The sequence below is a fragment of the Diadema setosum genome, chromosome 16 (genome assembly GCF_964275005.1).
Source record: "Diadema setosum chromosome 16, eeDiaSeto1, whole genome shotgun sequence".
In the NCBI taxonomy this organism is placed as follows: Eukaryota; Metazoa; Echinodermata; class Echinoidea; order Diadematoida; family Diadematidae; genus Diadema; species Diadema setosum.
This window is the reverse complement of record NC_092700.1, coordinates 19,358,934-19,381,539: the sequence shown is the minus strand read 5'-3', so window position 1 is coordinate 19,381,539 and position 22,606 is coordinate 19,358,934. Positions and strand designations below refer to the sequence as shown.

The 22,606-nt window shown below is 39.8% G+C and overlaps 1 protein-coding gene across 1 annotated transcript in view; it reads right to left on the bottom strand.

The window, feature by feature from the left end:
- The window catches only part of LOC140239661 (uncharacterized), a 35,722-nt gene extending 14,529 nt beyond the window's left edge, over positions 1 to 21,193 (bottom strand). Inside the window, exons 1-10 of the mRNA XM_072319491.1 lie at positions 21,174 to 21,193; positions 9,778 to 10,077; positions 8,818 to 9,109; positions 8,081 to 8,236; positions 7,106 to 7,201; positions 6,467 to 6,658; positions 4,001 to 4,205; positions 3,049 to 3,235; positions 2,427 to 2,604; positions 2,273 to 2,279 (exon numbers count right to left, since the gene is read on the bottom strand). Coding sequence (XP_072175592.1) covers positions 2,273 to 2,279; positions 2,427 to 2,604; positions 3,049 to 3,235; positions 4,001 to 4,205; positions 6,467 to 6,658; positions 7,106 to 7,201; positions 8,081 to 8,236; positions 8,818 to 9,109; positions 9,778 to 10,077; positions 21,174 to 21,193 — 1,633 coding nt within the window. The remainder of the gene's footprint in view (positions 1 to 2,272; positions 2,280 to 2,426; positions 2,605 to 3,048; positions 3,236 to 4,000; positions 4,206 to 6,466; positions 6,659 to 7,105; positions 7,202 to 8,080; positions 8,237 to 8,817; positions 9,110 to 9,777; positions 10,078 to 21,173) is intronic.
- Between the last annotated feature and the right edge of the window lie 1,413 nt (positions 21,194 to 22,606).

The following is a 22,606-nucleotide window of genomic DNA, read 5'->3' as shown; positions in this document are numbered from 1 at the left end:
CACGATATAAATTGGACCTCAATTTTGATCTGCAGGAACGCATAACAGTATCCTAATTTGCTATGGGATGCAGTCTGATTTGGAATCTATAACATAAGACTTTCAATATCCTGCACATGTGGACTATTTCTTCTCTATTTATTAGCATCAAAAGGATGTCTCAACAAAATCTGGACCTAACTGTGCCTAAAATTAATCGAAGGGCTTTTCAGTTTAATAACAGCCAGCCGTGCATGATAGCAATTTCTACCATACCACTTCAAGCAGTAACATTTCATCCAAGGTTCCAGCACATGCCATGTTAGGATACAATCTTGATTGAACAGCTATGCCATGCACACTGTATAAAACTACTGTAAAACGAGAAATTTTCGCGTGCATTTTAATTTCGCGAATTTCGTGAGCGCCAAAATTCGCGAAATTAAAATGCACACGAAAGTTTTTGTCTACACTACATGCATTGAACACCAGTGGCAATTCGCGAAAATTTCATGCCACGAAAAGGGCTGTCGGCTCCAATTCGCGAAAATTTCATACCGCGAATATATCATGTTTTACAGTATACAAGGAGAATGAGGAAGATAAACATGCACAAGGTTTGCAAGAACAAGGCAGAACACAGAACATACACTTGTGTGACAGAGAGCAGCAGAGAGGTGATAAGTGTGCAAATGGTGAGAAGAGTATGAAATTGCTCATTCTTTGAGGCATGCATTGTGATGTGATGGATGATATTTGGTGATTCAAAGGGGCAACTTTGAGTCATTCCCACTGAAGCAGAAGTGAAGCATGACCCTATTCAAGGTTATTTCGTTTGCAAACATGTTTTAGTGACCACCTGTACACAAAAACCATCGAATCTGATTCACTTCAGAGCATGATGTACACCATGTTGCTTGTCCTGTCTGTAGTATTTTGGTTCCACTATTCATTTGTCTTTGCACATACAGTAGGCTTGACAACACCTCTACTTCACAAAGCACCTTAAAGTTTCACCAAAACTGTATTTACAAGAATACAAAATTTCAATTAACCCCAAACACAATACAACTTGTTCATGCTCCTTTGGCACTTACATAAGAATTCACATTCTCATTCTGATTTGACATCCACAACACACCCACCATAAAAATGCTATGGAAAAAAAACATAAAAATGCTATGGAAAAAAAAAATGAAAAGCACAATGGTTATTTTTGCAAAATTCAAGGCAGTTTGATCTCCATAAACAGAGATGGAATGAATGTATAGTCTTACATTATTTTTTTTTTCAGATACAGTTAATGATTTCAACTGGAAAGAAATATTCAAACAAGTCCCCCAAAACAGCAGCTAATAAAGGGTACTTTACACGAAATAAATGGCAATCAAAATATGCAGCAATTTTTCATTCTGTTCACCTGCTCAATTGTTCATTTGTTGAGATTATTATCATTTGTTCGTTTGACAAGATTAATCAAGGAAGGAAGATTGTGTGCACTTTTAATTCCCAAAGGTTCTTCAAAATCAAGAACGGTCTGTCAACTTCCAAAGCTTGGTTGATGTTCTACCCTATGAACCGAGATTCTTTTCAGTCTCCTCTATCGTCAGCCCTTCTAAGGAAAGATCCCTTGCTTGGGTTTCTTCCGGGGTAACACTGGGGGCGCCACTCCCTTCCTTCTCCCCCTTTTGGTCCCCATCACCCCCATCACCCTTTGGACCCTCCTGCTTTGCCATGTTTACTGAAGATGATCCCACATCTACCTGACCTTCCCCCTTATCAGTCTCTCGCCACGTCTCTTTGTCTTCCCGTCCCTCGCCTTCTCCTCTCTCTACTCTTCCACCTCCTTCTCCCACTCCATCATCCTCTCTCCCTCTCATCGATGCCCCCTCTTTCAATCTTCCAGCCACGCCCCGGCCCGCATCATCATCATCATCACCATCGGATCTCTTCCGATCCCGTGCCCTCTTTCTGTGATTCCCGCCACGACTTGCACGGTTCTTTCTTGCACTACCTGCATCAATGTCCTGCCCATTTCCTCTGTTTCTCGTGGGTTTCCTACTCTGCCTAATGATGCCTTTGTACTGCATCTCCTTTGAAGACTTCACCATGGTATGATTCTGCTTGACCCGACTATTACTTACGTCCTTCTTGCCACCATGATCTCCACTTGAATTAACAACTGTATGAGACTTTTGACCAGACTTTTTCGATTTACTCCTCTCTTTCCCGTTTGTTTCAGAATTACCAGTGACAGCAACACCATCACCTCTATCATTCCGAGAGGATGGACCATTAGCCTCCTCCTCAGAACTGGAGAGGCACTCAAAGCTGTTGCCATAGCTACCCTCATCCCCACTGGAGTGGTCTGAACCCTTCCTCCTCCCTCCATCCTTGTTAGTCATCCCTCCACCACTCCCACTCTCCTCACCTTCCTCCTCCTCCACCTCCTCATCCTTCTGCGTCGACTCTTCCTTCTTCTCGCTCTCCTCCTCCCCCGGCTCGGTCTGGGTGGACATCCCGGCAAACTCGGGGACAGGTTCAGGTGGAGGGACCACGACGTCTGTCTGGACGTCCTTGTAACGCTGCCTCTCTCTCCGTGCGAGCTCCGCCTCCACAAGACACCTTTGGAGAAAGAAGAATGTATTAATACAATAATACAGTACAGACTATTTAAAGGTTCTGGTACATTGCTCTTCGAGAAAAGGTGAGATGCAAGTCTAAAAGAAAAACTGAGATTCAACACTGATCAGATTATCAAATATGTTCATATCTGGATTGATCCATTCAGATCACACACATCAACCATTTCTCATCACTCCAGTAATTTAAACAGGCATCCATCATCTTGGGTTTTCGCTGGCAAGAATTCTCAATAACTACTTGCCTAGATAGAATGTTTTATCTTTTCATACACCGCAATGATACTGATAAAGCGCTCCTATAATGTAATCCTTCAATTGATAAAGGCTCAACTCTTTCCATTGACACGTATGAATCACACACACTGGTAGCCTGCTTGCTTCACACATTTTATAACATACAACAACAATAGTTTGATTTTCTTACCTATAGCATGGGGATGCTCCATGGACACCAATGAACTTGAAGTGACCTTTTGACCCTCCAAGCAATGCGCCCGGAGTGTACTTGTACTCGCAGCAAGCGCTGAGCCGCAGCACTTGGACGCGGTTGACGAAGAAAGTCACGCTAAACGGGTAACCACGGTGACGCCTCGACACAAAGATGAGGTCGTCTAGAAATGAAGAGAAAAATCAATGTTTACATGTAGCAGCTGGTGCTATGCCTGTATCTGTGGTCTCACTACACCTTGTGAACCATACTGCATTTGACATACACACAATGAAAGGAAGTCCATCATTCTATACTATCACAAGTATTGTTACATTCCTTCATAACTTTATTACAATGTAGCTTAATCATACCCATAGTTATATTGCCGTTTATTACATTACAGAGAATGATAAACAATTTAACCACTACACTGCCAAGATAATGTCATGTTTCCATAGAAAAATATGGTCAATCCAAGCTTTATAAGCAAGCACACTGGTGCAGGTTACTGTATTCTTGTCAGCTGTGGTGGATGTATGGTATGGTACATCAGAGTCACACCCACATGATAAAAACAGAATACACAAAAAGGATTTCATCCACAAAGGACAAATAGACATGTTCATCTTGTAGGTTTGATTTACTCATACCGGACATTTGAATTGCAATAATCAATTTATTACACTGTAAAGCAAGATATATTCATGGTATAAAATTTTTGCAAATTGGAACAGACGGCCTTTTTTGCCGCATGAATTTTTCGCCAACTGCCACATACATCCAATGCATTACAGTGTCGACCAGAACTTTCTCATGCATTTTAATTCACAAGATTAAGATGCACATGAGAATTTCTGGTTTTGCAGTATGTTGGATTTCAGTGCAATTTATGTTCAAATGATTGTTGATTTTGTTTGGTTTTGTTTTTCTCTTTTAACTGACTCACTTCCTTTTTCTGCAAAGCCAGAGAAGACCATGAGGTTCTCTCCTCCGCAGTGCTGCTGGTAGACCTGAACCTCATCCCTCTTGTCGTCGCGCTCGTACTCGATCTTGAGGCCAGTGCCACGGTAACGCACCGTGACATCACACATGGTCTGCAGCTGGGTGGCGTGGGGGTAGGCTGGCTCCTTGCGGTGGAGGGCCAGTGAGCCCTGAATTAGACAAGCAGGGAGGGGGCGAGAAAGGGGTGGGAGGGGGAGGGGATGGGATGGGATGGGGAAGGGAACAAAGAGTCATACATTTGATCATAATTAGGTGATAGGTGCAAAAAAAAAAAAAAAAAACTAGGGACAACAGAACAGAAATGAGGGACAGATTTGCATAACACAGATAAACCTTTCTGTAGCGGCCACCCAAAAAAAATTGTTGTAATATAGACGGGTGGTCCCTAGGGACAGGATCTTTAACGTAGCTTTTCTCTCAAGGGGAAATGTTTTTCAGTGGCCTACATTGTATACAGCAGGTGGCCACTATAGACAGGTTGCTGTTATGGCAGGTATCACTGTATAATTACCATTATTTCATGCATGGGGATACCACATGAAACTTGAAATACATAAATGTAGATTTACAAAAGCAGTACAAACAAAGTGGAATCATTGGCAACAGAATAACAGAGGTTGATAGAGAACATTACAATCAATCGAAATAAATAGAGACGAAGCAAAAAAAAGGCATGTACTCTACTGCCATGCTTCTCAACCTTTGTTAACCTGTGGTCTACTTTTGCTCTTATACATTATTACTAGTACATTTTTTGAGGCCCAATTACATCAAATATGAATATTTCTTTTCATCTTTTCTTTGGGAGAGCTTCGCGGCCCACTGGTTGATAAGTGCTGCTCTAGTGTTTAGGGCATGATTGATCAATATTAACGCTACACATAAGACAAAGAAGCACAAGGGAACAGAAACAAAAATGCAGATATTGCTGAGCTTTGAACTGTGCAGAAACTTCAGCAAGAAAAGACAGTATCAAGGACCCCACAATACAGTAGAAACATTACATCACAGAAAGGGAGATGAGAAAAAATAGGAGCAGATAAATAAATGGAGCTACTATAGGTGGGACAGATAAGAGATTGTACAAAGAGAAATGTAATCTTGTTAAATGTCACGCACGGCTCTCAATTATATGAGACAAACAGAAATATGAAAAAAAAGTTGGAAATACATTTTACAATTAGGAGAATTTCAATGGCTTCACCCAATATCATTTACGATGTAGAATATTAACCATCTTTAAGTGCATGACTGCAATTTTATTCTCCTCAGACACTGCTTTTGAAATGTTTGACATTTACAGCACCACTTGTTCCAGAAATCTCTTGGGAGAGGACAGTGTCATCCAGTCCTTCCATTGAGGACAACAAAGCAGTGCACTCAAGGAGTTTTATACTTGAAGTGTTTTTTGTTAATCATTTGCATTTCAGGATCAAAATCACTGAATAGAATAGTTATTGTATACATCACAATTTTGTAAGAGTACCTGCAATGGGTTACATGTGACCGAATTCTATCAATCAAAAGCAGTTCAGGACTTTTAAGATTTTGACAGTAATGATTAAAACGGGAAAATCTTCTAAACTGACAGGTTGCTCCTTAACTCTTTTCGAAAATAGATACATGTTCTTCCTCATCGTTATGACTGTGTATGTGTGAGTGTGTGTGCATGTGTGTGTGTGTGTGGTTGATAAGATTGTATCAAATTTGTTTCATTGCCTACACTGTATGTCGAAGCAATGAGTGCAGAAAAAAACAAACATACTGGCCCGAATTCACGAAAATGGTACAAATGAAACCATGATTTAAACCATGGACAAAAACCATGGAGCGACAAGTGTCTCACGGTATATTTCATTACAAAATTGGTCATTTCGTCGACAAAATGACCGTTTTGTTAACGAAATTATCATTTCGTGGATGAAATGTTAATTTAGTTACAAAATGTTGTCATTTCGTTACAAAATAATCATTTCATCCACGAAATGACTGATTTTATAACCAAATATTCTGTGCGACACTTGGCGCTCCATGGTTTTTGTCCCCGGTTTAAACCATGGTTTCATTTGTACCATCTTCGTGAATTCGGGCCACTGTGTTTTACATAGGTATTACTGGCACTTGTACAGTCATGCAGTGTAAGCATACTGACATACCACTTGTAAGTTGTGCACACACATGGGGATTATGTTGTTGCTCATGATGCATTTGGAACCAAATATTCCAGTAATAACAGCAATACCTGTACAGTACCGTTCTGCACTTTTTGCAATAAATGATATAAACAAATTATATGAATTGTATGAAAAATACAAAATACATTTGTAAAGATAACCTTTCTAAGTAATGGAGAAAGTAAGCCAACAACTTTGTTGATTGATACAAAAGAGCATTACTAAGGGATCTATACCTTGTTTGACTTTGGCTTGTAACCCCTGCCTGACTTCGACACCACTCCACCAGTTCTGTTTCGGGGCGACCTTTGACCTTTGGCCCTTGATGGGGGAGGTCGTGGGGTGATGTCTGGTGAGTAAGGGGACAGACCCTCTTTCTCCTCCGGCCTCAGGTTCAGGGAAATCTTGTTGAGAATTTTGGGATCCAACTGGAACGGGATTGATGAAACCAAGGACAAAGTATTGAATTGAATTATGAAGCTTTCATATTAATAGACACTGCTGTATGAAAGAAAAATTTATGGAATTATTAGAAAAACTATTTGACATTTTAGTTCTTCTTTTAATATCAACTTCAAACACATACTTGGAATGGACTAGATTCATCCAGACTCTCCTTGTTTTTCACAATAATCCCAAGTGGGAACATAACTAGTGTCTTTGAGGTTGTACTTTGCATTATGGGCAAACAACGTCTGACACTTCTGAGAAATTAAAATAAGTATGAAGTAATATTTTCCATTTCTTGTACGTGCTTTTAATTTCCATCATCATCAACATCATTACCATCATCATCATCATCGTCGTTGTCATCATCATGGTCGTTGTCATCATCATCATCGTCATCATCATTGACATTTATACTATTATCTCACCTCTCTGAGGGCGGGAGAGTCCACCTCCTCACTAGTATCTGACCTAGGTGTCTCCCGATGAACCGGAAAGCCATCCTGGTCAACGTACACCACACCCTACCAAAAAAAAAAAAAATACAATACAATACAATAATGGGTGTGAATAATCAGATCAAACAAAGCATAAACAATTGATTTTTAATACATTTTGGATCATAGCTGGTGCCAGTGTATTCATATGCATGGCACAACTTTCATCTATACATGGCAATAAAAAAAGATGAAAAGTTTGTTCAATCTAATTGAATGATACATAAACATATTGATAACACTTCACAAGACTCCTATGAAGATTTCAAAATAAAGATTGATAGAGATGAAGAACACAGACTTTGAATGTCTGATTATAAAACTGCTACTAAATTTTATCAACAGACACTGACAGGACACTCTTAGACTGGTTTGAATCCCTACGGTTCAAAATAGTAATTTCTTTTAGAGGACGACAATATGCTCTTAAAGGTGTCTGAAATCTCATGATCGTCAGTAAATTACAAAACACTTGCTGCATTACCCCGGTGAGGACAAGCTGATTTCGCTATCCAAACACACATTTCCCATAGACAACTGCCGGAGTAGGTACTTGGAACTAGTCTTAATGGGTTAATGATGTATTAAACAAAGTTACACTCTGTATTTGGCCAATATTCATTAGTCTGCACGTACAATTACAAGCAAACATGTAGCTCTAGATCTGCAAAATGAATGTACTCTTTTAAATAGCAAAATTTGAAAACATTGCACAAAAACGATGGATTGATTGCTTGCTAATTGGTATACCATCTTTCACATCCATTACGTTGTCTTTTTAAGAATTATTACGGTACTCCTAATGGTACAAAGTTTTTTTCTTTGGGTGGCCTGTGGAATTCCATGACATTTGCTGTTAAAATAACAGCATCGAATAGAGAAAGAGAGAAGTGTTTTAGTGCTTACCGCCCTCTTTGGTCGGTGCCTTGCAGGGGCTGTGGAGGGTCTGGTGCCAGAGGGAGGCTGAGGTCTGGTGGACTGGTGAGCGTAGGCTGATTTGGGCCGCCCCCGTGGCTTCAAGAAGGGGGTAATGTCTTCGTCCCCTTTCCTCGCTCGGTCCATCTGGGATGGGTAGAATGCAATCACATAAATCAGGACAAGCACCCGCACTTTTAGCATATGGTGTAAAGAGTGTGTATAAAAGGGTTTTTACGAAAAAAGGGGGTCTCTATAAAGACACGCCTAATCACACTATTCTACAAAAATGTGTTCTAGAAAAACTACAATTGTCCCATTTATTTCATACAGAATAATGTAGAAGAACAATAGCTCTTTCAGAAAATATTGAAAACTCAAAACTTGAAAAATCAAGATTGAATAGATTGACTCATTTCACCTATTTGGAGTCCTCGCACAGTATCAGGGCGGGCAATTTTTTGTTGGTTTTGTGATGCACGGTCACATTGTAATGCTCTGATTACCAGAGTATACAACAAGTCACAGAATCGGATCACTGAGTTCATTTGCCTCTTTTTAAAAACAAAACATCATAATTTGTGTGAAGTGATGCCTAATGTTTAACACTATGTACAGGTTGTACAATAGACCTTGATACCAGCAAACCCGTTGGTCTCTGTTTGATGGTGAATAGCACAGAACTGCAAACATTGGGACCGTGCAGACACGGATGTCCTCCAACTCACCCTGACACGCCGGACCAGCTCCACCTTGGCAATCTCCTCCAGCTTGCGTTTGATGTCGGCCTGCCGGTGTCGCTCCAAGTCCAGGGTCTTGTGCACGATGGCCTGGGCCATCAGGTCCCGCACATGGCGCTGGTGCTCCCGCCTGGCCATGTTCAGCCGGTAGGTGGACTCCGTCACCAGCTCCCCGTTGCGGGTGACCAGCCCCGCCCGACGCAGGTGTCGCTTCATGCGGGTGTTGTTGAAGTAGCCAACCAGGTGCTTGTCCTGGAGGCTGGTATAGGTGGCCAGTGGGCTAGACGAGAGAATTAAAAAATGGAATGACAGAAAACTTGAAAATTGTAATTCACAGTTAAACATATTACATATCACTCAACACGAATTGAAAAATTGTTGGGTGCACAAAGCGATATCAAAACCAAAAATATGTCCTATGCATGTCTATCAAAATACCCATACAAGGACCAATCCATTATTGGATAACTAATCACAGTGGATTAAAGTAAATAAACACAATAACTGGTACATGATATTTTCCCTAGGAATGACTTTGAATTCCTGGAAATTAACACATTTTTTCCCTTTGTTTTCATAATGAAACTAGACCAAGTGAAGAAGAGTGAAAGTTCTGTGTTCCATGAAGTGTAATGAAGTTCTGTGAAGTTTCTAGGATACACATTGAGTGTTGCTTGACTGGATGTTAAAACTCTTTAAGAGTTTCATTTATCACCAGTAGTTTCAAAGCCATTTCTCACATAGATATAGGCCTACTTGTTCACATTTCGCAAATAAAATTCTGCAGTATACAGTGTACATCAATCAATAATGAAATGTCATAGGAAATCACATGAACTACACGTACACATGCCCGTAACTATGTCACATTGATTAAAAAAATATTGTTCAGCGATGTACAAACATATGCAAAGAGTAAGGCACACTCTCACTAAAAAAGGACCCAACCTCAGGGCAGTCGTCATTTTTGTTGAGACATGGAAGCGATCATTCCACGCCGCCTCACGTCTCAACGCCCTGACGCATCGACGATTTTCCGCTTTACTGCTACCTGCTCTGCGCCGTGGGAATTGGCCATCCAAGATTCCTTTTCTCAGAATGTGACTGTCGGCGTGATACCTTGACAGACAGGTGGGGCACACTGTGTCGCAGGCTGGGGGGTTGTACGGACTGCGGTGGCTAGTTGCATGGCTCAGTGGGGGCAACATTATTGCTACCAATGGAAGACCCACATACAGGGAAACAGAACTCCTTGCAATCAGGTAAACATAGTGCTCACTTCACTAAATTCAGGGCCGGTGTTCACAAATATTTAACTGGAAGTATTAGGTGCAGTCCATTTACATTGAAAAATAATGATCATGCATGCTAATAGCTTTCTCACACCAAAATGTGTGGCAATCAGGCTCTCATCCAAGTCAAGAACCGCCCATCAATTTGTCAAAGGAATGCAGAGGATCAAAGCCTGACAAGAGTCGGTCATTAGCACACAATGTCGGATGCCATCCATCCCAATCTCCATTAAGAAGCAATTGGCCTGGAGACTGCAAATTATTCTGTGGGAACAGCTGATGTCCATCACTGAATCATTTTACACAATGATGTCATCAAGATGTTTCATCCTTTACACAGCAAGAATTCATAGTCTTTTCCTTGTAAATTCAACTTCTTCACAAAATATTTCTGTATCTCACGAATGAAGCATTATCAAACATGTCCACTGCTGTCTACACCACAATTCAAATCGTCAAATGAATATATACACAGCATCCAAGATGTAATGATCAAGTATGTATCATGTAGAGAGCTTCAAACACCAATCAAAGAAGACAAAGCAAGCAATTCCACGTACGAAGGAAGACGTTCAGGGCATTTCTTTGCCAGCACAATGAGAGAGAGAGAGCATCATCCAGCACAAGAGCCGCTCCACTGGAAATGCAGTACACATTCCAGCATCTCCCGCATCCGGACTTACATCACAGCTCGCTCCTCAGAGGAGGAGGAGAGAGGATGCCTTCAGAAGTGTAGAGCTGAGATTTGCGAGGCAGATTTATGGCACTCAGCTGGCACAGTTGAAGGTTTACAGAGGAAGAGGAAGAGAGGATGGAGCGGATGGAGAAACTTGACCATGTGTCTGTAGGTGTGTAGTGTGTGTACGCGTATGTGTGTGTGAGAGATTGTGTGTGCATGTGTGTGTGAGTCTGTCTGTATCATGTGTGCATGTGTGTGTGTGTGTGTGTGTGTGCACGCGTGTGCTACAAATGCTCTGCAGACATCACACGCTTGCCCTCATTTATTGAGTGACAGGCTTTACAGCCAATTAGAGTGGACAAGAAGCTGAACTGACTGGCCATCATGCGCAGCAGTAGGAGAGGAAACCCTATATTTCATGTGACGGCACCAAACAAACGGCGTTTGTTTCGTCCCACAAGTATCCATCTCCTCCCTGTGTCTGTTTTCATCTCTTTGTAATATCGTCTCTTCTCTCTTTCAGAATAGATGTTTCATAACTAGGGAGGACCTACAATTGTACATCTGTGTGATGTAAATGGCAATGGAAGATAACAACGAACACTCTCCTCTGGCCTACTCTATGAATACGGACACAATATTTGTCAAGGATTGCGATTTAAATCTCCAAGGATTGCGATTTAAATCTCCAAGGATTAATCAGCAAACCGAGTATATGAAGCCGTGTGCAAGGCGCTTTTAGCCAGAGAAGGGTCCATGTACAGACACTTCAACAAACAAAAAAGGAAAAAAAAAATATCTGTCATTTCATATTGCGTCATAAATGGAAACGTCTAGACACTCTAAAGTCTGACTGGAAAGGTACAGTGTACATGTACATGCATGTATACAGCAGTACATGATTCTTTGACTTACCATAAACACATCTTCACTAAAGTCATCAAATAAATGGATAAATCAATTAGCATATTAATGGCTATTCAAGCACTATGAAATATGGATGTCAGGTATAGTGACAAGCAAAATCATTTGATTAGTCTGCGCCAGTAGAGAGCACTCTTTTATCATGCACATGTCCTTGTATGAATTTTTTATTTTGTTTTGTATTGGATTTATGTTTTTGTTTTTTCTTTTTGTTTTTTGTTTTGTTTTTGTTTTGTTTTGTTTTGTTTTTTTGTTTTTTTGTTTTGTTTTGTTTTGTTTTGGGTGTTTATTTTGTTTTTGTTTTTGTTTTTGTTGGGGGGGTTTTTGTTGTTTTTGGGGGGGGGGGTTTGTTTTTTTGTTTGTTTATTTGTTTTTTGTTTTTTGTTTTTGTTTTTGTATTTTTTTTTTTTTTTGGGGGGGGGGGGGGGGAGTTGTACATGTATGCCTGGGTAGGTACTAGGAAGCCAGAATTCAATGAGCACACCATTAGTACTTTGTAACTATACGTCTTATCTCAGCGGCTTTATGCACCAATACCAAAGATCTATTGGCACGATTGTACAAAAGGTGGATGCCACTCAAAGTCTGTACATTGTATTTCAAGAATTTACATGTTTACAAGCTGTGATAGGTGTGCACTGACAACTGATTTCAGAAGAGTTCATTACATATCCCGTAGAGTACTTAAAAGTTCTTGTTTATCTTAACTTCCTAGAGAAATACTACCTTATGATGGTACATGTTCTCTACTGGAGAGTTCATTAATGAAGGATAGTGATTATTTCAGTGTACCTGACGGCTACCATTTATGCAAAAACCATGTACAATCAACCAGTACACACTTTAGGTGCAATATATAGACATAATTGACAATGTCACAAAATTCCTCTAATCACTACCAGTATCAGCAGCAAAGCGATAAAACACATTACAGCACACTTACACGTTTATGCTATCAACAGGCATTGTCATAGTTTTATCAACAGAGTATATAATGCACTTCATAAATTTTGATTCATTTAATAGGAGATTCTAGTCTCCCTCCCCCACAGCAAGGCAAAGAAGAGGTATTATCATGTTTTCTTTTGTTTTTCTGTTTCACTAGGATGTACATGTACATACAGTGTAATCCTATAAAAAGGAACCTTTCTTAATTCCACCTGATCCTGTTTGAAACACAGCCCAGAGGAGGAGGGATTAAAAGAGCCTTACAATAGGCTTCGAGAGGGAGAGGCTGGACCATGGATGGCATTACAAATGGATCCCATTGTTATGGCTTTTTATACTGGCCTGTCAAAGCACACACTTTTCAAAAGCAAAAGTCCTTCCTGGGCTCAAGTATAGTGCACAGCTTGTATAATTCATTGAACTCTCCTGATATATTATGAACATCAGTCACTGTCACAGGTCCTTCAAAGCAGTATACTCTGTTGTTCACAGTACGGTACACGTTTGTCATTATGTTGTTGTAGTGTGCAGAAACTGTACTTTTTGGCATCTTAACCAGATGAGGACGAGTCCCAAGTTTACTCAGGCAAGTGTCTATGGGAAGTGAGTGTTGTAGCAAAATCAGTCCGTCCTCAACGGGTTAAATGTCTGTGTCCAGTACCAGTAGGGTACAATGCACAATTGTATGGTACAATGCTACCATGACAACGTTTAAAAATGCAAGTCCTATACTGCATTTTAACTTCCCAAAGTCATATATGTGAATTATCTTTTTGATTTCAGTTTGTAAAACATATGCCAAGTTTGCAATGGGATTGAAAAAAAAAATTTAAAAGATGATATTCAAAAATAATTCAATTTGTTTTCCTACTCAAATAAAACTATACAACACAGCACAATATTATTATTGAATGCACATTACTTATTCAACAATTCTAAAAAGGCCTGCATTGCTCTGTCTACAATTGTAGATATTACTGATTGATTGTGTCAAGGACATTGCAGTGAAACAATACCAAAGGATTAATTTGGAATATGTACAATATCAGAGTACAGCACACACCGGTACAGTCTCACATGTACAATGTACACAGTAATCTGCCAACAATGGCTGAATAATAAATGCTGTATTGGACCTTCACCCTGCTATATTGATTGGTTAATATAGCGGACTGAAATTGAACAAGTGCAATGACTAGTCTCTTTTCAGACTGTACATCACACTACCTTTGACTGATACTACACAGTACCTGTTCAATTAAAAAAGAAATACCAATTTACAATTTGGGGGCATGAAATTGTAATCATCCCATTATTCAGGACACCCTATCAAAGAATAAGGAAAGTTAAGTATGAAAAAGAGCATCATCATAATATACTGATAATTGCGGTTCACCAATTCAAATCAAAAAAAAAAAGTGTTCAAGGTACATTTGTGTTATCATAAACTTCAACTTCATACGGTCTATTTACATCTGCTAGCACTACAATGTATTCATCAAATGTAATCCAAGATTCCCTAACCATGACCCTTATATTGTATACAAAAAGCACAAATGAGCACTACCCACTCACTGTTTGTGGAATGAATTTAGATCGACAAACTGGTGTTATCTACAAAGTGCATTTTTTTAAATCTTTTTATCACAAGTCATCAGTGCAGAAGGTCTAGTTTGTCTTTTCTAAATTCTTTTTTGTACACACTCAAACATGCTCAGGCAGAAACATGAAAACAGGGTCTGTGTGGATAAACTAGATTGCACTTGGCTAGCCTAATCTGACATTGATGGTGTACGCATGGTAGAGAGGACTTACTGTATTGTCGATTCTGATGCATCACCACGGCAACACTCAATCATCCACAGCACCCACCAGTGAACAGCGTGAGAACCAAGCTGCACACTGACTTGGGTGTCAAGAGATGGATATTGATTGCAATATATGATATTCTGTCACAAGCTGTTCACAAGGATGACGTAAACTGTATACTTTTGGAAACACCTTGCAGTTTAAATCTGAGGATCTGTATGTTAAGAGCTTTATGATGTGAGACTGGAGTACTGTAAAAGTGGATATTTTCGCGCGACTAATTTTTCGCGCTAGGCCGGGTCAGAAGAGTTTCGCGTGTTTTTAATTCCGCGGAATCAAGACATCACGCACAGGAATGTATGGCAAGCAAAAATATTCGCATGTTTTTATTTTCGCGCTAGTTTCTGGTTGCGCGAAATGCGCGAAAATTTCAACACCGCAAAAATTTCCACTTTTACAGTATACAAATTACTTGCTTTTAATAAGTACATTGTAATGGGTTGCAGTCAGGAATCTGGAGAATAATTGTGTTCTTGGCAATATGATTTGACTAGTCTACACTAATACCACACACTTTTTGAATAGAAAGGGCATTTTAAAAACAAACCTGTACCAGCTGTACCTTCTTCTTTTTTTTTCAGTATCATTTTCTTCATATATTTGTTGCCAGAGCAATAGCAGGTGGTCCAATTTAAATTAGAGTCAATTTCTTTGTACAAAAGATAACGTCTTGTTATTAAATGCAAATTTAAAAGTTCAAATAAACTTTCTATTCTTATGGTCTTCTGTATTTAGCCCCCTTTTTAGTTGGAATGATAAACAAACAAAACATGCAAAATGTGTTAATATTATAAAAAGAAATCAGAAACGATTGAATGTTATTACATCTTCTTACCACATCTAACAAACTGAAGTATGCAGTGTAGATGTAATGCATTTTACGAATCTGAATGATTACAATGTTTATAAATTAAAAAGCAAAGCATTCAACAAGCATCTAAACTTGTATTCTACAAAAGCTTGCAAATGCTTTGCTTCTTTAATATTCATGATCAAGTGGACAGGTAACAATGTGTCTGTACCCATCCTGAAGTATCCCCTGACTAGGGAAGGGGGTCGGGGTACTGTTGGGCATATATGGTTAAAAGGAAACACCCTTGATTACAGGGAAATAATGTACATGATTATATTAGGAAAAATTATTTTGAATATCTGTTTGACAACGGAAAAGCATTGATTGAATAGGTTATTAGCAATTTAAACCGGTATATAGTACAATGTACATGTATGAAGTAATGTTCAAGCATAACTTGAAATGGTAATGGATGTGTACAAATGTATATAATAGCATGTAATGCATTCTGTGCATAGAAATTGATAAGTTACTGTACCTTTCTACACTGTACATATTGAATTGAGGAATTTTTATACTCATATTCCTTAACCCGTCGAGGACAGTTTGATTATGCTACATAACACGCATTTCTCATGGACGCTTGCCTGAGTATACTCGGTGCCCGAGTATACTCGGGACTTGATCGTCCTCATAGCTCAACGGGTTCAAATAAACTGCTGAAATTCCCATTTGTGTATATAGGCTTTGCACATCATGACCTACTGAGTTCAAGCATGGAATCAAAGGAGGTAAACGGTCACATCTTGTGTCAATATCTGAGTCTTTGAAGACTTACTGAGGATGTTGGCTTGTCTTACCAAACACTCTCTATGCTACATGTACATACCCGACAAACAGCTGCACAACCAATTGTACTCTTTCCTGTGTTTACATACCGTACATGTACAACATACATACTTGTACACTGTCAGCCTGCCTACAGTCATGTACATTGTACAGTGTACAACTGCAGACTTGCGACACAATACACAGCAGTGCATGCATCGATTTCCAATTTTGCACAACTTGAGCGTCTACCAACAATCCAATCACGGCATTATTTAAAGAAGCAGTAACAAGAGCTTTGCAATGAAAGACGAAGGTATTATCTATCTTGATAGGATGACGTCTTCATTTTTTATGTATGGATAAATGTTGCACACAAACTCAAAACATTGCAATGGCTTGGATTTGGCAAACAGGTGTTTGTATGCTGTTTTATTTGTTGTAATTGTTACAAAATTTATGACTGATTTTATCTCTTTTGTTACTTTGCTTTTAAAGGGAGGGTATAGTTTTGGTTGAGACTTGGCTTCAGGTTTCTAACTTTTTTTGTGAGCTAGAACGCCCTATGAAGAAACCTTGCAAATCATATGAAATAAAAGAAATTCAACATTTGATGCATCACACGTTACCTCAACATTGGATACAACGTACATCACACGTTAACATTTGATATATCACACATTACCCCGGGGTACTACGGTACCCTGGGGTACCACGTTGTGTAGCGCCACCTCATGTCCACTCGAGGACAGCTGCAGAGAAATGCATGCACATGTGTGCGTATACATAGTCATTCCCATGCCACTGCATGTTATACTATGTACTATGCATGCATAGTACGCTGTGCTAGCAAAAGCATGTGCTATATTTAGTGCAGTGCAGTGGCTACAATGTAGCTCCAGCACCAAAATAATTTCCACTTTTTGGCAACCCAGGGTACAACCTTTAAAAAAAACTAGATATATCGCTACGGCTACTGATATGCCTCCGCCATAATGCATGGTTCTCCTAATAGGTCTATAGTACAATGTCTTGACAATGTGTGATGACAGTTTCACACAAGTGGCAAAATATTAAAATGACAGGTTTGACACAAATGTGCTGAATGTTCACTTTCCTAGAACTAGGTTCAATTGCATGAATGATTAAAATGTCAGAGTGCAGGTATTTGGGGAACTGATGATTTTTAATTGACTTTTGACCCTTTTATAAGTTTATGCATTGAGTAATTTTCAAGGTATTGAGAAAAAGCATAATTTCAGTATCAAATGGGAAAATAGCATTATCTAAACCTGGCCTTTGACCTTTGACCTCACAGTTCCAAAGAGAATCACTGTTAGGTTGAACATGTATAAATATGTAAGTTTCATGATGATACCTTGAGTTACTTTCGAGATATGGAGGAAAAAGTGCAATTTAGCCCTTTCACTTGACCTTTTACCTTTTGACCTTTGACCTTTCGGCAAGAAACTTCCCCAAAAATATATATTGGGTAATACATGCCATACATCAAGTTAAAAAAAAAAACACCTTCAGGCATATTGCATTTTAGGGAAAGTACTGATATTTTGAGGAGTTGACCTTGACCTTTGACCCCCCTGACCTTTGACCCATGACCCCCAACTTCCCTAGATAATCATTGCCCATCGGTACAAGCATATATACTAAGTTCCATGAAGATACCTTGAACCATTTGCGAGATATGGAGAACTAGAAATGTCGCTTTGGTGACTGGTATGCCTCCGCCATAATGCATGATTTTCCCAATAGGTCTAGATAGTACATGTGGACAATGTGTGATTACATTTTCACAAAATTGGCAAAATATTGAAATGACAAGTTTGTCACAAATGTGTTGAATGTTCACCTTCATTGACCTAGGTTTAATTGAATGAATAGGAGAGCATTTATCTAGGGATTTAAGGACTTTAACTTGACTTTGACCCATTCATACATTTAGGCATTGAGTAATTTTCAAGGTACAGGTGTGGAGAAAAAGTGCAATTTCTGAATTGAATAGTAAATTGTTACCATTTTCATCTGGCCCTTGACCCTAAAATTCATAAGATAATCACTTTCAGGTAGAACATGCATAATATGTACTAAGTTTCAAGATAACTTGAGCCACTTCGAGATATGGAGGAAAAAGTTAGTTCAGCACTTTCACTTGATCTTTGACCTTTTGACCTTTGAGGCAAAAAAAGAAGAAAAAAAAAAAACTTTCCAGAGAATTTCTATTAGGTTACACATGCATACACCAAGTGTAAAAAAATAATAACCCTGCTGGCATTGCATAAATATGAGGGAAATAGTAAAATTTTGAAGTGTTGCACTTGACCTTTGACCCCTGACCTTTGACCCCATGAACCCTACATTCTCTAGATAATCACTTCCAGTCAGTACATGTATATACTATGTTCCATGAAGATACTTGAACAATTTTCCAAGGCACGGAGAAAAAAAAGAAGTTTTGATATTTTTACTTGACCTTTTGACCTTTGACCTTTGACCTCATGACCCAAACTTTCACCAGAGAATCTTAATTGGGTAATACATGTATACACTAAGTTTCAAGAAAATATCTTCAGGCATTCAATAGATATGGCGAAAATAGTGAAATTTCATGTATTTGACCCTGACCTTTTGACCTTTGACCTTTGACCTCATGACGCAAACTTTCACCAGAGAATCTTAATTGGGTAATACATGTATACACTAAGTTTCAAGAAAATATCTTCAGGCATTCAATAGATATGGTGGAAATAGTGAAATTTTATGTATTTGACCTTGACCTTTTGACCTTTGACCTTGAGCATGTGCACCCAAAAGTTGATAGGCACAACTTCACCCCCTAATACACATACATGCCAAGTTTCATTAGGATACCTCAACAGGTTTTGATAGTTACCTTGTCCACAAAATTCATTACGGACGGACGGAAGGACGGACGGACGGACGGACGGACGGACGGACGGACGGACAGACGGACGGAAGGACGGACGGACGGACGGAAGGACGGACGGACGGACGGAAGGACGGACGGACGGACGGACGGACAACCCGAAAACATAATGCCTCCGGCACCACTTCGTGGCGGAGGCATAAAAACATGAAATTTCAAATTTTTTTTTCACAAAATAACCTGTGACCTTTGACCTTTGACCCAGTGACCCTAAAATCCACACAAAGTATTATCCCCCAAGGATATACCCTCATACCAAGTTTGATGTAAAACCACCACACGGTTCTTGAGATATCGACAAAAACAAAACGGGACGGACGGACGTACGGACGGACGTACGGACGGACAGACGGACGGACGGACGGACGACCCGAAAACATAATGCCTCCGGCCACTTCGTTGCGGAGGCATAAAAATAAATAAATAATTCAACAAATTGGCTGATTTTCATTTGGTACACTGGGATACAATTTTAATACATTGTTGTATGTCATCATTCATTTGATGAAAATTGGTTTTGAAATGGCTGAAATATCCAAAACAGAGCGATCTCAATAAAAGGTGGGACCCGCCTTTTACTGTAATACTAGACTACAGGAACAAAGCCTATTGAATAGGATTGCTTTGTTTTACTTTGTTTTTTGGATATTTTAGCCATTTCAAAACTGATTTTCATCCAATAACCTTCAAAGATGATATAATAATCTCTTGCTCTAACTTTGCTCTAACATTTTATTTGTGGTTTCTCACTACAATGTAGGTTTCTACATATGTATCTCGCAAAAGTTAAAAGCTCAATCCTCATCCCCGCCAATACGTACCATCCTTTTATAAGGAATGAGGATTTCAACCATTCATGATGGTGTTTTCAATAAAATACATTACCGGCGGTAACCTAATACACCTGTGCATGTACAAATGTACACAGGGACACAAAATGTAAATCTCTATATAACAGTCAGCAATAATCCTATCCCTTTGAGAGAAGTCACGCCAGTCAGTGCATCACTATAAAAAGAAGTTTCCCGAGCAGAAATTTTGGAAAGTTTACCGTACGGTCACACAGGCAAGACTAGATCTACACTGTAGCTCTAGTCATCAGGGAGTTTTGCAGTGTAACCCAAACCACACAGGTATTATGATATACTCATCATATAGGTTCTACAACTGCTGTACAAGTAGGGCCTACGTTGTAGGTCTACATATAGGTGTTTATTTGTAACCTTAGGTGGCCTACAGAACCATCATCACTATCAGGATATCCAGCAAAAGGCATGTTGTTTGGAAGGCAATTGCCCAGACATGTCAATACGACAATAGTCATCATCATGACATAAAATGGCAAATTCATGTTTCCCTCCTCCTCCTCCTCCTGTCTCCTCTGCAAAGATGCTTATGTTATTATAGTTATAACTTATAGTACGTTAGGCATAGAGTCTCAGAGACTCCAACTCTCCCGTTTTCGACGGGAGATCTCCCGCCGAAAACCCACTTTTGCAAAATCTCCCGTTCTCCCGTTTGAGATTTAATTTCTCCCGCCCTGGCTCAATGTCTCCCGTTGGAAAGGATTTCTTACTTATTGCTATCGTATATTGCAAAAATGAGCCTTAGATAGCACCAGAGAGCATCTATAACCCTAGGAACTTCGCGCTTCGCACACATAAACTTGGTCTCCCGTTTGCTAACTATTAACAAGTTAGGGGTTTCAGGCGAGAGAATCTCCAACCAGATCAGAAGGTGCTTGGGGTTGGAGTCTCTGGAGTCTAACGTCTAACTATGATTAGGGTTGGATTTTGTTGAGTTTGAATTCCCTCAGTCTGAAGGTTACAAGATGAGTTTGGGGTTGTAAATATCTAACTTGATCCGTAAATTTACTGAATTTCCTGGGGCTGGGCCTAGTATAATGACACTGCCATGCGGGGCGGTGAGAAGCACACCCAACCCGCCAGACAGGTGGTGGTGAGGACCCGTGCAACCTTCGGAACAGTGCACTGGACACCGCTATCGGCTGGGTGGAGAAAAACCCTTCACCAATTTTGTTAAACTTACCCGGAATCAACGTGAGACATGGTGGCTTTGCAGGTGGATTTCCTGTCTTCGATGACTTCTTGCCGTCGTGACGAAAAGGATGAGTTGAAATGGTTTAATCAGCAATAAACATGTAGATTAACTTTGTTTGGGCATGGCGATATCGTAATGCAGCAGTCCTATTACACGGTGAACGATTCGCTGAGCGCTTCGCATCAGGCATCGACGACGATAAGGATGCGTCCATAAACAATAAAGACGCATAAACCTGCCACTATTATTGCGAGTGTACGTACTCAGACACACATGGGTTTTGTGCCGTAGTACGCGTATGCACACACTGCACACACAGGTAACGTGTACACACACACACACACACAACAGGTAGAAGCCGTCGTTATGGCAATCGCCGTATGTTTGCGATGCAGGCGAAAGGGCGATCGTCTTTCTATGGAAGCGCCAAAGCGCAAACAAGAAATGAAACGCAACGCGAGTATGGTACGCGACGCTAATATATGGCTGACGCGTGAACTCAAATTAGTCTTCACGTTTGATTTTATTTGCTTTAACTTGAATGATTCCCCCACTCTTGAATAGAGAAACCTGTACCAATTAATGTCAAAGTCAGCTTTATTTACATGGATTGTTTGGGAAATTCCCTACAGGCCTTCTGCATACAGTGATTCTCATGGAGACTCCATGAGAATCACTGTATGCAGAAGGTGCATGGAGTCATGTTTTGATATTTTTGTGATAAATTTATACGCATATGGGACCGCCTTAGATGACTAAAGACTATTCCTATCAGGTCCGAGACCTCGGAACAAAAGTGGATTGGAGTGTAACAACACGGGTACCCCCTCCCCCTCCCCTCCTACCACCCCTCTCCCCCCCCCCCCCCCAACACCTACACAATCCCTCACTCGCTTTTGACTTTCGAAAAACCGTGGAAAAGTGATTTTAAAAAACGACAACAACACAAAACTTTTGACCCTTGAGAATAATTCCGTCCGGTCTTTCCAGTGGGAGCGAGGAGCCGGAAGGACACTGTAAAAATGATAACTTATTGTTGGTCCAGTGAACGTATTTAAAACTGATAAGAACAATACGTTCTAATCAGAGGCGAATCCAGGAATTCCCCCTTTACAAAATTAAAGGGGACGCACCCACCCCTCCCCCATTTTTTTTTCGTTTTATTTCTTTTGTTTCTAAAAAAACAAATAATAATAATAATCAGGGGGTGGCAGCGCCCGGTGCGCTCCTCCCTGGATCCGCCACTGCTAAATTGGTGTCATTCATTTACATTCTTATATAAAAAGTGTTTGTAGTTCTAAGGAACGACGGTCTGGGACTCAGACTGTCGAAACGAAGTCCCTTCCACAGTTTTATGATGCATAACATGACTTCTGTTTATTATCAAAAGTCGTGACCTTGACTTATAACACATCTTCGGA